The sequence below is a fragment of the Trichomonas vaginalis genome, chromosome VI (assembly GCF_026262505.1).
Source record: "Trichomonas vaginalis G3 chromosome VI, whole genome shotgun sequence".
Classification (NCBI taxonomy): Eukaryota; Parabasalia; order Trichomonadida; family Trichomonadidae; genus Trichomonas; species Trichomonas vaginalis.
In genome coordinates, this window is record NC_067208.1 from 19,401,391 (window position 1) to 19,418,365 (window position 16,975).

At 35.5% G+C, this 16,975-nt stretch overlaps 6 protein-coding genes and 5 pseudogenes across 11 annotated transcripts, besides 1 other annotated feature; 7 read left to right on the plus strand and 4 right to left on the minus strand.

The window, feature by feature from the left end:
* Nucleotides 1-2,526: 2,526 nt before the first annotated feature.
* TVAGG3_0893200 (attachment subunit-related family) lies at nucleotides 2,527-3,189 on the minus strand (the record flags this gene model as incomplete). The annotated part of the gene is made up of 1 exon (XM_051250934.1): nucleotides 2,527-3,189. The coding sequence occupies one exon, from the start codon at nucleotides 3,187-3,189 to the stop codon at nucleotides 2,527-2,529; it is 663 nt and encodes a 220-aa protein (XP_051086409.1).
* Nucleotides 3,190-3,382: 193 nt separating this feature from the next.
* TVAGG3_0893210 (attachment subunit-related family) lies at nucleotides 3,383-3,954 on the minus strand (the record flags this gene model as incomplete). Its single annotated transcript, XM_051250935.1, has 1 exon — nucleotides 3,383-3,954. A coding segment is annotated over one exon (572 nt), but the record flags the coding sequence as incomplete, so codon positions are not given.
* Nucleotides 3,955-4,179: 225 nt separating this feature from the next.
* Nucleotides 4,180-16,975: part of a mobile genetic element that runs on past the window's edge.
* Nucleotides 4,259-4,766, plus strand: TVAGG3_0893230 (protein of unknown function, DUF4106 family; the record flags this gene model as incomplete). Its single annotated transcript, XM_051250936.1, has 1 exon — nucleotides 4,259-4,766. A coding segment is annotated over one exon (508 nt), but the record flags the coding sequence as incomplete, so codon positions are not given.
* On the plus strand, nucleotides 5,234-7,455 carry TVAGG3_0893240 (annotated as a pseudogene). The gene has a single exon. A coding segment is annotated over exon 1 (2,222 nt).
* TVAGG3_0893250 lies at nucleotides 9,457-9,992 on the plus strand (annotated as a pseudogene). Its single transcript has one exon. A coding segment is annotated over exon 1 (536 nt).
* On the plus strand, nucleotides 10,113-10,793 carry TVAGG3_0893260 (uncharacterized protein; the record flags this gene model as incomplete). The annotated part of the gene is made up of 1 exon (XM_051250937.1): nucleotides 10,113-10,793. One exon carries the CDS (start codon nucleotides 10,113-10,115, stop codon nucleotides 10,791-10,793), a length of 681 nt encoding a protein of 226 aa, XP_051086412.1.
* TVAGG3_0893270 lies at nucleotides 10,962-12,055 on the plus strand (annotated as a pseudogene). The gene has a single exon. A coding segment is annotated over exon 1 (1,094 nt).
* TVAGG3_0893280 (protein of unknown function, DUF4108 family) lies at nucleotides 12,091-12,510 on the plus strand (the record flags this gene model as incomplete). The annotated part of the gene is made up of 1 exon (XM_051250938.1): nucleotides 12,091-12,510. One exon carries the CDS (start codon nucleotides 12,091-12,093, stop codon nucleotides 12,508-12,510), a length of 420 nt encoding a protein of 139 aa, XP_051086413.1.
* TVAGG3_0893290 lies at nucleotides 14,065-14,926 on the minus strand (annotated as a pseudogene). Its single transcript has one exon. A coding segment is annotated over exon 1 (862 nt).
* On the minus strand, nucleotides 15,762-16,338 carry TVAGG3_0893300 (annotated as a pseudogene). The gene has a single exon. A coding segment is annotated over exon 1 (577 nt).
* Nucleotides 16,602-16,957, plus strand: TVAGG3_0893310 (uncharacterized protein; the record flags this gene model as incomplete). The annotated part of the gene is made up of 1 exon (XM_051250939.1): nucleotides 16,602-16,957. A coding segment is annotated over one exon (356 nt), but the record flags the coding sequence as incomplete, so codon positions are not given.

Below are 16,975 nucleotides of genomic sequence, written 5' to 3' on the forward strand. Positions count from 1 at the left end.
TACATACAATTGACAAAACAAATTGTCTTCAACAATGAGTTTTCTGGTCGTCGTTCAAAACACAACAGATAACCAGTTGTCCAAACAGCCACCAGAACAAGTCTTTCAACAATAGTTCTTACAATATCAAGACAAATTGTCCCAACAATTGAGATTCTTCTTCTTCTCAAACACAACAGAAACATCTGAAACAGCTATCTTACAACCAGCACCCAGAACAAGTTTATCACATAGTTCTACAAGTATGTTAAAACAAGAGACCCACAATTTTCAAGATTTTTTATAATCTTTTTGAAACACTTGAACAATATTCGAAGAAACACGACGGAAACACAAAGCGACGACTGAGACCTCTCGCTACCCGAATTCCATGTCAAAGAAAATATACCCATGAAGACTGAATATTTGTTTGTATAAACTTCTTAACAATGGAGATCGAAGCTGACAACTCAGATATATAGTGAATATTTTAACAAAGTCATAGAATCTGTTAAACCAATTGAAAACGACATAAAAAATCCCGGGTTCTTGTAGACCTTTTCGCCTCAAAATTACCAGGTTACAACCAATCTAATAGCAAACAAGCTCATAGAGCAAAATTTATTTTTATTGTTTTCCCAAGCAATATAGACATACACCTGAGGGGAACAAGCATAGGAAAATTTCAATCGTAATTCCACAACATACAACTATTACGAAGAAGCAAATGAATATGGAGAACTCTCATTCCATTTCACACTTTCAGTATCCTGAGGGAAAGAAAAAGCAATCTATCGATGTACAATCTCTGAGGATGTGAGGAAAACCTTCACATCATAACTACTGTTGCAATTGACAAAAACCTGCAAGAGTCGAAGACGATGTTTGTTCGCGCCATTGCTTGGTTTTGCATGGAGAACCAATTCCAATTCCCATTTCACAGAATTACTCAGCACAACATTTTCAAAAATGTAGAATTCGTTTTCTACGACCATCCAAAAGTTTCCTGCTAACAAAAACCAAAGAAACAATTTGTCTCAATGATTTGTTGCTGGTCATGTGGCTGACAAAGAGCCATCAGAAATGACTATGAAAAGAGGAGGAGCGAAGAAGAAAACGGATAGCGCATGTCGTTCTTATCGAATAAAAACTTTAATTCTTACTATATAATTTTTTAGTCTCCTCTAGTTTTTTAGGGCTAGAAGGGGGCGCAAAGCCCCCTGGAAAGCCCCACTACCTTTTTTTTTTTTTTTTTTTTTTTTTTTTTTATACTCCATATTTAAATTATATACCACGTTGGCTAATCAGATTTTTTTTATTTGAATTTACACTTTTGTATGGTCGAAGTTCACAATTTTTATAATCAGTAAATTAAAAGCTTCATCAGATAGAAACAGAGACCCATAAGAGATTAAAATTGAGATCTTCTAAAGGGGGTTAAATTGAATCCAAGTCTCTCAAATTCAATCATAGTGGCTCAATTTATTTTGAAGCAAACAAAAAGAATATTAATGGTAATCATATTTTATTTATATTTCACCAAAATAAAATAAAAATTCGTTTTTCCTATTCAATTTTTCAATGGGCAAGATGGCCGAGCTCCAAAATCATGGAACAAAAGTTCGTTCTATTGCATTTAACTGCAATTATTAGACTTGTTAAAGAATGATAGTTCGATCCATCATGAAATTTAGCTATAAATCGACAAAAATTTGCAATTTATTTAAATTTTTAATCAATTACTCACAATTAAAGCAAAAATCCAAGTTTATTTGCTTTACCTCACAAAGCCATTATTACCATTATATTAAAAATACATTTTTTGCAAAAATAAGTAGATAATAAAAATTCTTTACGAATAAACAATTAAAAATTATAAATATAGTTACCGTGACAAAAAATTGATTGAGGACTTGCATATTTTTGAGATAGCAATCATAGTCCCTTAAGGGTGCACCTGTATGTACGTTTATTTGAGAGGAGGAGGATTACCCTCTCAATTTTGAGGGATTCGTTAGTTTATTTTCTCGATGAATATGCAATAAAATTTGATTTTTACCTTATCAATATACTTCATATAATATACACATGTTCATGTAAAAACTTTTTTCCAAAATCCTCAGGAATTAAGGGATTTTTGAATTTTAAGAATTTTTTTCGAATTTTTTCGAAAAAAAAATATTTCAGAACAGCCTTAACGGCTAAGATTTAGGAACAATGTTAAGTATCAAAAAGAAAGGAGGTCTGATATAGACAACATATATCGTTGAAGGTTGAAAAAATCTCTAATATTTGAGCCCAAAATTTCAAATTTTAATTTTTTGAAAAAAGAGGCCACCCGTATGTACGTTTATTTGAGAGGAGGATTATATTTTTGAAAGGGTGAAACATTAAAAAAAAAAAAAAAAAAAAAAAAAAAGGTAGTGGGGCTTCCAGGCACTTCGTGCCCTCTAGCCCCTAAGAAACTAGAGGAGGAATGAGACAAAGACCAGATGAAAAAAATAAAATATTATAATAAAATTAAATTTTTAGTCTTAAATTGTTTTTTTATTCGGTATATTCTGAATCTTGAATGTCTTGGAAATTTTCTTCTTCTTCGCTCTCTGAGGTGAGGATTTCTTCGACTTCTTCTTCTTCGCCATTGGGATCAACAAATCCTGCAATGAAAACTTTGTATATACCTTCTTGAGGAGTCTCTATGATGAAAGTCGTATTGTTGAGGAAATGGAACTCGACATCTTGAACAAATTGGCAACTGCTGTGTGTGAATTTTGCAATTGTGAGAGGCTTTCCTTTATAGCCCTTGGGAAAGCTTGAGATAGTTACTGTTCCTCCATATGGAACTCTGGCAGGAATATCTAAAGCAACAGTTGTTATAACGTGGAAATTGTCTACGAATTGAGGCATAGGTTCAATGCAGTATAGTCGTTTTGACTGGTTGTCTTTTGTGTAGAAATATAAATAGAATGACCTTTCACCATGTTCATTCAATTCTTCCAAATAATTGTATGAATTTGGATATAAACGGACAAATTCAGCAACTTTAACTTCTTGTAAATGCTTCTGCAAGTTCTTTGGAAACAAGTGAATGAACTGGTCAATAGCTTGCAACGCTATGAGATTGGCAGTAACGGGTAAATATGAAGCAAACATGTCAACAAGTACGCCAGGGTCTTTGATTTCGTTTTCAAGAGGCTGAATGGCATCCATGACAGCTTGAAACATCTCGTTATAATCTCGATTGTCTTCTGAACCCCACTGTTCATTTAACTTATCTAACAATTCTAACCTTTGCTTTGCGTATTTTCTACGAACTTTCTCTGAAAGAGGAGTGTCGCTATCTTGTGTGTCTTGAATTTGAGACTTAAATTGTTTGCAAAAGGCGAGATATCGTGTTTGCGACCTAGTGGTCATTGCAGAATGTGTTTCTGTATGTTCGATTGGATGTGTTTCTGTATTTTCGGGTGGTTGTGTTTCTGTATGTTCGATTGGAGTCTGATTGGTATGAACTTCTTCTGAAAATGCTTCTGTTCCGATAGTTGTTGTTGCTTGACCTGTTGGCTGAGCTGTATCTGTTGTGTTTTGAGAAGAAGAACTCAAATTGTTGGACAATTTGTTTGCAATTGTATGAGGAAGTTGCTTTGGTATTATAGGAGGTCGTAAGGGTTTTGAGAATGGTGAGACATAAGTTGTAGGAACTTTAACTGCAGAGGTAGTCGACGAATTGTTTGCAATTGTATGAGGAAGTTGCTTTGGTATTATAGGAGGTTGTAAGGGTTTTGAGAATGGTGAGACATAAGTTGTAGGAACTTTAACTGCAGAGGTAGTCGACGAATTGTTTGCAATTGTATGAGGAAGTTGCTTTGGTATTATAGGAGGTTGTAAGGGTTTTGAGAATGGTGAGACATAAGTTGTAGGAACTTTAACTGCAGAGGTAGTCGACGAATTGTTTGCGACACTTTTTCTTCCTTCCATTAGACAAAAATAAACTGTTTTTTTCGGACTACTCATAGAAAAGTTTAAAATAAACCGTTTTCGTCAACGGAGACCCCTCTATTTTTTATTTTATTTAATAGTTACCGTTGGAAAACCGTTCCATCTCAAATATTGAATGAACTATAAACGTTTTTTGTTTTCTATATATACTTTTTTGTCCAACGGTAAAACTTTTTACACAACGGTTTTTGAGAGTCGTCGCTGTTGACCGAGTAGTTTTTTGTGCTGAACAAAAAGTGTCATATAAACATCTGTCAAAAACCGCTTTTTAACTTCACTTAAAATGCCACGTAAGCTACGTAAGAATATACGTAAGAGGAAGAGAGCATTGAAACATCCAATAGTAAAACTGACACCACAACAACAGTTGCAACAACAAATGCTGAATGACCCCACTATGTTGCAACAAATGTCAAGCAACCCTATGCTTTTAAACCGAGTTATTGGTGCACAGAGTGGAGGTTTAAGAGCGGCACTTTTAGCGAAAATGGCAGGCTATGGTGGAGCTGCAGACGGAACAGCTTATAACCCTCAAAGTCAAATGAATTTGAGTTCACTCAAAAATCAAATAACAGATGTCAAAAAGTCAAACATAGACATACAGAAACAAATAAGTGAAAACGAAAAGAAACTAGAATATGACAGACACACAAAGAAACTCAATGAGTTAAACGTAGAGAAAAAGAAGAAAGAAGAACAACTGAAAGAACTAAGTACAGAGGAATATGCGAAAAAAGTGTCAGAAAAAGCAGCAGAAGTAGCAAAAATGGAACAAGATGTCATAAATTTGAAAAACCATACTACTCAATATAAAATACTGAAAGATGAAGAGATAAAACAAAAAGCCCTGAAGACATATATGGATAGCGATGAGTATAAAAAAGAAGTTGAAGCAAATGTAAAGGCAGAAAAACTTTTACAGTTGCAAAACCAAACCGTACAGTATGAAAACTTAGCACAAGAAAGTAAAAATAACGACGCAGCCATGCAAAAGGCAATGAAAAGCGCAGAATATATAAAAGCTAACAATGACTGGTTAGATGCCCAAGCCAACGCTAAAGCAGCCCAACTCATAGGGTCAATAAGGACAAAAATACAAGCGGATGAAGACAGTTCAAATGAAGCTTTAATGAATGCTGACTTTAAGAACGCCTTCGAAGCTCTTCATAGTAAGGTGAAACAAGTGAACGACTTCTCATCTGGAAAGAAACTGAAGTCTGAAGGTTTCGACAAAGAGTTAAGAGAAGTAGCACAAAATATGACGAAAATAACAGATGCAGCAACGAGACAGGCAGTTCAAAGTGCCTATGACGCCGTTAGAGCAACTGTTGTGAAAAGTCAAGAAAAAGAGTTACAACAGACCAAAACAGACCTAGTAAATGCTTTCTTAAAAACGAAAAGTCAGGTAGGACATTACGCTGCAGATGGAACATATGTGCCAGCTGGTGGAACTTATATACCACCAAACCCTCCAAGAGAAGCACCTGCACCAGGACTACCTAGAACATTTACATCGTCACATGGACACAGACACAGGCATGCACAACAACCAGCACAACAACCACCTCCACAACCAGCACAACAACCAACACAACAACCAGCACAGCAACCAACAGTTCAAAACCCTGCACAACAACAACCACAAACAGAGCAAGGACATAAAAGAAGTAGAGAACAAGGAAACCAAGAATTCTTAAAAATGCTTAAAGAAGAGTGTGGTTTCCCAGATACTGTTGACTTTAGTGACAGATATAAAGAAGCTATTAGAAAGTTCAAGGATGGAAATACTGACCCGAACCTATTTAGCTTTATGGCTCAGCACCAAAACGGATATAATCTCAAACCTGGAAAATACAAGCTCGCTAAGGGATATGATTTAATAGCATATCATCCAAATGACATGGATGAATTTACTCCGAGATATTTGATGTCAGAGCTAAATGACAATTCAACTTTCGTCATGAAACGCGTAAAAAATAGAGACGGAACGAAAGAACAAAAGCTTATGAATGCGGATGACGTAGATAGGGAAATTGTTGAAAACGGTCTCGGAATATATGAAATGCCAGCAGATGAGGTACAAGAAACTCCACAGGAAGAAGTTCAGATACAACCAGACATGGAAGAAATAGTTCAGCAACAACAGCTAGAAGAGCCTGAAGGAAACGAACAAGTCACTCCTTTGGAAACTAACTTCACAGAACTAGATGAAGATTTGGAACAGCCGAAAAATCTTGACCCTCAACAAGAGTATGCGGAGAATATGGAATATTTCCAAGAGTCTAAAAAATTCGGCTGACATAGTAGAAGAATATCGAAAAATGTTTGCCGACATACAAAAGACTCCAACACCAGATGAAAATATTCAGCATAGAATGGAAGTACTGAAAAAAAATGTACACAAATACAACAACCCTTTTTACTTACGAGCATTTAACGTTCAATCTTCGGATGAACTCGGTGAAGATAAAAGGTTAAATTTCAAGAAAACATATAGAAATGAAACATTGTTTAAAGTTCATTCAGAACCTAGCCAATATGGAAACAAACCTACTTTTGTTTCTGCAGACGATGGAACTACAATGAGATGGGGTCATAAAGCTAATCCAGATAGGTGGTTCATAAACTTACAACCACAATTCCAAGAAGTTGTAGACGCAATGGAAGTCAATGGTGAACAGATATAGCTGGTATTTTCAGCGCGGCTTTAATGCCATTGAAAGATATGAAAGATGCAGATATTTTGGACCAGTATGAAATGAACATGGCTGATGGAAATATAACACCTGACGTTCTAGAACATTTATCTCAAAGAACTACACAGAACCATAGAGATGGTATATTTGGTGAAGAGTTTAGAAAGAAAGTTAGGGAGAGAGAAGGAAGAGAACCTATTGTACATGACCTTGCAAACGAAAGTTTACAAAATGTCATAAAAACTTACTTTGCAGACAATGAACGAGAAGGGATGAATATTTAAGAAAACTCAAATGGACAGTACCAAATGAAATGTTAGTATTGAAAAACATGTTCCTTGACAAAATAAAACCAACTACAGAAATAAACGACGCAAGACTGAAAGATTGGGTAAAAGCTTTCCCATTCACAAAAGATATTGTTGGTAACATGGAAAGAAAACCAGAATGGCTACAAAAACATATATTTGGAAACGAGCTTATTCCATATGGACAGGCACTGTTTGAAGAGCTTGAACCTGAAACTCAGGAAAGAGTCATGCAAACAATACGCGAAGACTCAAATACAGACTATGACAAACTCTTTCTAGGATATAGGTTACCTGAGATGGGCGACCAGAGCCAAAAGGCAAAAAGGACATGGGAAATTTGCAACATACTAGATGAACATAATGCAAAGATGCAACAACTTCAAGCAGAGGGCAATGAAGGAAAAAGAAGAGTTAAAAACTCAGTCAGGAAGAAAGTAAAGCTTGGTCCACGTGGGTTCTATTATGACATATAAATCCAACTATTCTATATTTTTACTCATATGAAATGTACGCCGCTCAGAATATAACGCCAACAGTTTTGGATGCATGAATGGAAATGTTTCCGAATGGTATAACGAATGCGACAATGCCATTAGAAGGTCAGAAATAGTTCCTGGAACTTACGAATATACAACTGCTGTTTCTTATGGAAACGTAGGTGAGTTTGGAGAAGGTTCTTCAACAACAGTAGATATTGCTTGCGACAGGTTTCATATAATTTCTATTGACAACTCTTTCTTATACGTGGAACAAGACATTGAAATAAAACCTTCTGCCAAGTTGTCTGACAAGAAAGGTTGCAATGGAATTTTCTATGTCGGATACCAATATGCTCCAGAAGTTTTCATGGGATATAAGATATATTCTAACTCTGACTTAGTTCAAACAGTAACATGGGCAAACTATGAATGGTTCGCTTTGAGAAACTCAGTACAACCACAAGCTAGAGAACAAACAGACCAGTATGCAACTATTGAGAAAATAAGAAGACTTGACCCTAACGTTCCAGGAGTTTATGTTAACCTTTCTGGACAAATGAAGCAGTAACAAAGTAAAACTGAAACTTAGAGTTCCTTTGTCATCTTTCCTCATCTTCAGGTTTTTAAGATACTTGCCAAACTGGGCAGGAAAAATTTCTATCGAACTTACTCCAAGCAAAAATAACTTAGTCATTGCACCAACACAAGACCCATTCACTATTACTGTAGTGGAACGTAAAATGTCATTCGCCGACTTTTGCAAAACAAAGTTGACTTAGACTTTGGTTTCTCAAACCTCAACACTGAAGTAAACTATTATTTCAATGCTGCTGAGATGCTTGGGACCCAGTTAAGTTCACATGCGAAAAATTTGAATGCAAGAGAATAGAAAGCAGACTTGCAGTCTATATGTTGGACCCAGATATTTCAAATGCTTTAGCTGCCAAATATATTGCAGTTCCACTTATGTTCCCTATACACCAAATATCTGTCAAAGACTTTGCAGGTGAAGTTGGAAACCAAAGTGCTGACCCAGGTGCAAGAACAGATATTGCTTTAACAACTGCAATGAAACATGCAGATACTATGTTTGTACTGTTCAGACGAACTATAAATGACTATTCTTGCTTCTACAACCCTGGTATTAAATACCATATAAACATAGATGGCAAATACTATCCAAGAGAAGAATATTCTACAGTTGAGGATATGAGGTCATACAACTTGACATTAGATGCTATGAACTTTAACAACAACTTCACAACAACCATTAACCCTGAAATGCAAAGTTCTATTATGCCATATGTGAAAGTATGGACTCATACAGGAGGTCAAAAAACTCAATATACAAATGGAGACCGTTCAAACTTTTGGCTTGGCATTCCATTTGCTGACTCAGAAGACTTTATGGGTGGTATTTCAACTGTTGGTACAGTTCAAATACAATATACTGGTGACAGAGACGGTCCAGATGAATTGAAAGCAAAGAAGTTTACAAAACCAATAGCACTTTTCACGGAAGATGCTCTTTTGAAGATTCGTTCGATGAAACCTGCTGGGGCTCCTCAGATTGGCATAACGACAGCTTCCATCGAGCAGATTTTGGCAGCAGGTCAGTAAGTTGTTCTTGAACTGACTTCTCTCCGTCAAATATTGACAGTACGCCAGTTTTGACATAGTATTGTATTATAAACTTACCTTTAGAAATATCGGTCAGTTTTGTTGTTATATTTTTGTCTGCTTCAAGAACTTTCACCATTTCAGTTATACCAACTTTCTTTGCTTTATGAAAATATTTTGGTTCAGCAAAGACTGCTATTCTATAACATTTCCATTGTTTGTATAAAGAACTATTCTGTCAATGTATTTGTATTGTTTGTGTGTGTAAACTTTGTTCTGCTTCAATTCGAAGAGATACTCGAATACGTCCATCTTTTTATTCTAAGTAAAATGTCATTTCCGAAAAATAGAAGCGTAAGTGTTTCAAAAGGTTTAATGGCGGTGGCAGATGTGAAGTTAAATTCACCAACTCAAACAAACAGTCAAAGTGTTGTTGTCAATGTCAAAGAAAGAGATGTTGAAGTGGGGAAACCATACGAAGACGAAGATGGTATAACAATAGTTCCTGTAAAAGAACAACCAACATATCCTGAAGTTAGCAGAGACTTAAGTTCTGTTGCAGATATTCGAAACGACTACCAACAACTTAAAGACAAACTTAAAACTCAGGAGAAGATTTGTCAAGCTTTGGTATAATGTTAAACTTGGTCGAACACAACCCTGTAAAAGTGAACTCATATGTCATCGCACCTCATGAAATTTTGAAAGAACTATTGAAACTTTTGACAGAGGCAGACGATATAAACATCAAAGAAATAGAACCCGACATTAGTTGCTGTGGTGTTTCATATAATGTCATTGACAAGATATACGTTATGAAAGGAGGTGAAACGTTGAACTTAAAATATAGTTTCCCAGACGTCATAAAAATATTTGACGACCACAACATTTCATTAAAATTTATTTGCTAAGTAAATGGCAGAAGACATATGGTTTATACTATTACGACTAAAAACCCTGAGTCATATAATTCTATAACAACAAACTTACAAAGTCCTCAAGGACGATATTGTAAACTAACCTTAAACACGATGACGACTAAAGCCTGTTTTGCTCTTTTGACACCAGAAGACTTTGTTGTTGTGAATGGTAAAAAATACTTCTTTGAAGATACTTACTCAGATATACCACCAACAGGTTTTGTTGACTTATTTAATACTTTAAGGACGGATGTAACATGTGCTGCAACTAGAGCAGGTTTCATTATGTTTGGATGTCCGACTGAGTTTACTATAAACGATATGAGCTATAATACAAAACTTATATCTGGTTTTTACTACCAACAGTTTCCTATAACAGGAAAAGGTGTCATACAAGGTTTGTCTGTTCCATTGACTTTAAGTACACCTATTTTATATATTGTTTCAAACTTAGGTTCAAAGTGTTATTCGAATGTCGACAGAAACTACTATGACCAAAAGATACTCATGCGTATAAACAACACTTTCTCTGCTGGTTTGCCTATTGTTCATTCGAATGCAGAGTTTTCAGCTTTAGTAAACTCAAACACTTTAGCAAACATAAACTTAACCTTAGTTGACGCAAACTTTGTTCCTGTAAAACTTTTATGTCCTATGTATTTGTCAATGACGGCAGAAAGTTTCGAATTGGAAGATGCAACTGGTGAAAGTATTGTATTACAAGAACAACTTCAACAACAAATAGCTCAAGAACAACAAATGCAACAAATGGAACAACAAAGTCAAGAATAAAAAAAAATATTTTTTTTTATTTTTATAAAAATGTACAGAATAGATGTTTCAGATTTTTATGACTTCCAAGCATTCAGAAATATGTGTCCATTTAGAGACTATAACAAAGCAGTCGAGAATTTGAAACGTTTAGTCATTTATGTCGACTCTGCCCCAGAATGTTATGTCATGAAAGAATGGGATGTTGTCTTTAACAAACCAAGAGCAACAATAGTTTCAGAACAAGAATGTAGACAGAAACTTAAGAAAATAAAAGTCGTACAAGTTGGTATGAAGATGTTAGATGCTTGGGATATCTTATTGTCAAAGTTAGAAGATTTTTCAGTTCGTGGTATAAAGTTCTATACACCATCTCCAAACTTCTATTCTATCTTCACTGGATATAAATACGAACAAGTAGAATGGAAAGAAAAATTATAGAAGCTTGGTTAGACCATGTCAAAGAAATTATATGCAATGGAAACGAAAGAGTCTATGAGTATATCTTATGTTGGTTTGCAAACATCTTACAACATCCAAGTGCTAAAAATGAAACTGCTCTCATTATAATTGGAAAACAAGGAACAGGTAAGAACACTTTCTTTACAGATATTTATGCAAACTGTTAGAGGGCTATTCGAACCCGAATATGACAAACTTAGAAAACATCTGCGGTAAATTTAACTCTTCAATAGAGAATATGAAACTTATAGTATGTAACGAACTTCAAAGTATAGATACAACAAAAGTTTTAAACTCAGATGCTTTGAAGAGTCTTATAACAGACAAAGTTGGAGTTGTTGAAAGAAAGTATAAAGACCAAAGAGTTTGTGAAAATGTTGCAAATTTCATTATGGTTTCAAACAACTGTTCCGATGAAGTTAGAAAGTTCTGACAGAAGATATGTAGTTGTCAGAACGTCAGATTCTCATATGCAAGATACAGAATATTTTGACGACTTAGCAGAAACTTTGACACCTAACTTTTACAACCACTTGTTCTCATATTTCATGACATTAGATATTTCAAAGTTCAATCCAAGACAAATTCCACATACCGAAGAGAGACAAACATTGTTAGAAGCAAACAAGAGTGTATATGAACTGTTCATAGATGAGACTAACTTTGAGTGTTTAGATGAAAGGTCATTGTACGATTCATATAAACAATATTGTCAAGAGTATGGTTATATGGCAGCTTCTAAACGTACATTCTTGGCAAATGTCAAAAATCTTTTAGACATACAGAACGGCGTATATACAAAGAAAAATTTTTATGAGTAAATTTAAAAAAAATATTTTTTTATCCGATAGAAAAGATGACGAAATATATTTCAGTCAACAAGTACATGACAGAAGTCAAAGAAGAACTAGACCCATTCGCTTATTTGAATGTTTACTTCTACCATTTTGAAAAGTCTACATTTGACAAAGTTTGGAACATCGAACCAGTTAAGTTTGCTATTGTGACTAAAAATGGTGCGAAATTTGAAGACTTAGACATAGAAGGTTTGTTAGCAGTCAAAGAAAATTTTGACAGAAGGTTTTCAAACCTTAAAGAAGGCAAAGCATACAAACTTGTTATACCTTATGAACCAAAGAAAGCAGACGACTATGAATATTATGAGTCTAAGATAGTTGAAGTTCAAGGTAAATTGGGTAAAAAGATTTTAGAGTCTAAGCCAGTGTTTGCTCCTAAAGAGGAAGAGAACATTGACATTGACCCAGAAATGTTCTAAAAATAAAATTTTATTTTTACATGTCAAATTTCTTTTTCTCTCTGGCTCTGGCTCTTTCTCTTCTTCTACTTTCTTTTCTTTCTTTCTCTCTCTTCTTCTTCTTTCTCTGGTGGAGTTATGTCAAATTTCTCGAACCATATTTATGTAAAAGGTCTTTGTCCTTTAATAGCTCTTCTATTCTGTTTTCTATTTCATCTTCAAGAACAGCGCATGTGTCTTCTTTGCATTCTAAGAACTTTTGTTGGACTTCATCTTTCCAATCGGCGTCATCTCTGTCAACAAGTCTGTCATTGACAAACTTAAGACTTCTCTGCTTAATGTTTTATGGTTCTTGTCATATTCCCAGAAACAGAACTTTAGAACAAATTCACCTTTCTTGTTTACACTATGTAAGATTTTATGGTCGACAGATGTTTTGCTGTCGAAAAGTTTGTCTCGAATATAGATAGCGAAATCGCTAGACATTTTCTAAAAGATAAAATTTTAATTTTCTAAAAATATGTTAGAAAAAAAGTTTGCTGACATTGACAAGAAATTTGAGAATGTTTTAAACAAGAACAAGAGGAAGTTAGAAAATGCTCAGATAAAGCCTATACATGACAAGTTCTTATTTGCTCAGAATGGTATAACAGGTCTAATTGCACCACCTGGGTCGGGTAAGACTTTCACTTATCTTAAAATGGCTGCACAACAACAAGAACTAGATGAGAAGAACCCATTCTATGAGTTAGTTCATTTGTAGTACTTCTGGTCAATTTGACCAAACCGTCAATTCGTTCAAAGATATTATAAAGAAGTCTAAGTTAGTATGTATAAAAGACTCTGAGTTGTTAGATTGGATAAAGAAGTCAAAGAAGAGTTTTGAAGTACAATGTATAATGCATGAGTATGTCAATTCGAAGTTTAAAGACCCAAATGAGGAAATGCAGAGAATATTAGAGAAGAAACACTTCAGAAACAAACAGAAAGAGATAGAATACATTTCGAAGAAATTGCAATCTTACGATTGGAAGACTTACCCTCATAGATGTCTTCTTATCTTAGATGACTTTGCTCTCATCCTTTGTTAAAGAACAGAGAACAAGACATGTGTCGAATTCTTAAGAAGCTCAGACACTTTAACATCTCAGTTGTCATTTGTGTACAGACAGCAAAGAGTTTAAGTAAGGATGTAAAAGAATACTTACTGATATCATACTTTTCCCTGGATTGTCCGAAGACGATTTCATGGAACTTATGAAAGAGTCCATGGCAGGTAAGTTTGACAGACATGAACTATGGGAGAAGTACAAAGTCATACAAGACCCTCATACTTCTTTCAGAATTCATATCTACGCAAACAAAGTTCAAATTGTAAAAAGTCAATAAAAATAAATGGTTCATACTCTGCAAGTTGTCAAAATACTCTGTTATTTTCACGATTTTCATACGGAATTCAATAAAAATATATTTTAGGTAGAGTGTATATCTAACCGATATCTAACCTCATTTCTACCCAGTTATTTTTATAAGCGTTTTACATGGTAAACATTGTGAATTCGTGAAATTCTAAACAATTTCGTAGCTTCTATTTCTTCTGTCAGTACATCGAATGTTTTAACAATGCCGAAGGTTTTCTTTATATTTCTTCTTGACATCTGAAGAAGGAAATCGTCAGCTGTTGGATAGTTTTTGTTTAGAAATGTCAACATGTCCATTTTATCTTCTGCTGGTTTCTCTGCCTCCCTCTTTAAGTCAGCATAGTCGTTTCGCATACGTTCTATCTCTTTGACGGAGTAGTTATATTTCCTAATTGCTGCTTTACATTTTGAACATTGTGGGTTCATTTTTGCGTTATATTCTGAAACCTTACCTGCTAGTATGACTAAGGCGTCAATTTTCTCTTTAACTCAAAAGTTGCGGGTTTTTATCTGTTCATTCCATATCTTACCTCTTTCTATCTTTATCTCTTATCTGCATACACATTCAGCAACTAACGAAACAAAGTTGTCGTAGGTCTTAAACTCCCCAGATTGTATATGTCAGAGATGTTCTTATATACCATATCGCAATCTTTGTCCATGACTTTGTGGTTGCAATGAAATCCAAGAAACTCATAGTTACCTTTCGTATGAACTTCTTTATTTCTACTGAGTCAGTTGCTTTGACTTCTATTTCATCGAATTCAGGAATAGTGAGCTTTTGTTGCTGAATTTCAGGCAATTTGGGTAAATGGTCAATAATATCCTGCATTTCATAAAGATTCTTCATTTGTTTCATCTTTCGCACAACAGTCCAAAGTACTTGTTAAAAGTTCTTGCTTTATCTTCTGGATTTTTGTTTCGAAAGTATATGAAGAAGGAATGAAGCTTTTCATCTCTACTAACATTGAAGTTGGGTTCATGACTAACGAGTTTGGTGCTGTTGTTGCTAACATGTTCTTACAATAAAAAATAAAAAAATATTTTTTTAAAAAAACCAACTTTATTTTTTATTTCGGGAAAACTCATGACAAATTCAAGAGGGTAGAAAAGAGGTTAGAAAAGAGGTTATATCTAACCTTCTACCCTAAAATATTTTTGCGAATTCATGAGTTTTGGTTGAAAGAATACGGTGGAGCCAAAAGTGGCTCGACCTCAAAACAAGCATTTTCTGTATAAATTCATGAAAATTCAAGAGGGTAGAAAAGAGGTTAGAAAAGAGGTTAGATATACCCATCTACCCTAAATTATATTTTTGCTGAATTCAGCAACAAAATTCAAATTGTAAACGGTTTAATAGAAAAAGTGTTATTTTTTCATGTCCGAAGACTCGAAGGTGCAACACTTCCAAAATACCGACGAACTCAGAAGAGCAGCATGGCAGTATGTTCTTGACAACTTCTTTGAGTTCTCCAGGAACACCTTGGAAAATGCTGAAGAACTCCGACACAGAGAATTTGGAGAAATTGCACTCCAATACTACCTTGACAAACAAAGGGTAAACAAAGGGTAAACAAAGGGTAAAATAAGACTAAAAACTTAACGTTTAAAAAGTGACATTTTTATGAGCTCCGAGTCACCGAGAAAACTTGGTCAGATGTTAGCAGCTTACTTCCCTGAGGAGGATGGAAGCGTTACATACGTAAGGTTCAAAACAACGAACCTGGAATTGCGTACAAATTCGCAATTACATGACCATGGAAGAGTACGAAAGGTTCCTACAAGAGAAACCAGCTCTAAACAACTCAGAAAGAAAGAGTAAAAAGTTTAACTCGTAATTGTTTATTTTTTTTACTTGTATGGGCAAGCTGCAAGAATGAAGTCGACTATCTCGGTTTTGTCTTGACGAGCTGGACTGCTCTTGCGAGTACGTCTGTTTTGCGGTCTCCAGCTGGTGTCTGACCTTTCGTAATTGCGCATGTTCTTGAGAGCTCCAACTGTAAATGGTTGTAGGATGAAGAGTCTCTCAGACTGCTTGAGGTAGTCTTCACGGTCACGAACCGAATCTGTGGTACGAGTCGAATCGGTCGATTTGAGGGAAGAGAGTGAGAGCCTGTCTTCTTCCATTGGGGTAGTTAGCATACTCTTTGCGTAAGCGGTTCAGACCTTCCTCGAACTCTTGTCTCTCTTGGATTGAGATTGGAATTGTGGGGCAGGGTTTTGCATAAACATCCAAGGGTTGGGGAAGTAAGGCATAGGCTGAGGAGGAGGGTAGTTCGGGAAGCTTGTGGTGGGGTAGTAACATTGAGGTGAAATTGGTAGTAAATCGGAGGTACTTGCTGGAACTGAGTTGCTGGGAGACTGTTGTGGTTTGCAGCTTTCGGTTCTCTGGTTGGGATATGGGCTCGGTTGGTGGGACGTCGGACATCTGTTTGTGCTTTAACCGTCGGAAGGAAAAACCTTTCCTGTCGAAGGAAAACCTTTCCTGTCGGAAGGAAAAAACTTTTCTGTCGGAAGGAAAAACTTTTTCTGAAGTTCGACCAAAAGTTCTCAATTTTCGAAAATTTGAATGGTTTACGGACGGACAACTGGAAGAGTTCTTCCTGTCGTCGGGAAAATTTTTTCCAGTTGTCGGGAAAATTTTTTCCAGTTGTCGGGAAAATATTTTCCTGTCGGATGGAAGGACTCGGAATGCCAGAAGGATTTGACGAGGCAATTTACCTTATAGAGATAAATGAAGTTGTTAAGCAGTACTTGCGCAGGGTAATGAAGCCCAAGGTCAAGTTCACCAGTATTTCTGGAAGGTCTACACTTCAGCTCGAGACTTCGACTGGAATTCCAATTCAAATACCAGACGGGACAGCCTACGACGACATAAAGGACGCCAAAAGAGAAGCTCTTGTTAAGTTCCTAAACAAACGTCCTTGGATAAAAATACCAAACAAGGAGAACCCCCTACCCCATATGAAATTGGCAATTCAGTCTCTCCTTCACTTCTCGGGTCAGCCGTTCTACATAACCTGTGAAGGCGACATCCAACCAGTTCAGTCAACCTTAACGTTTTG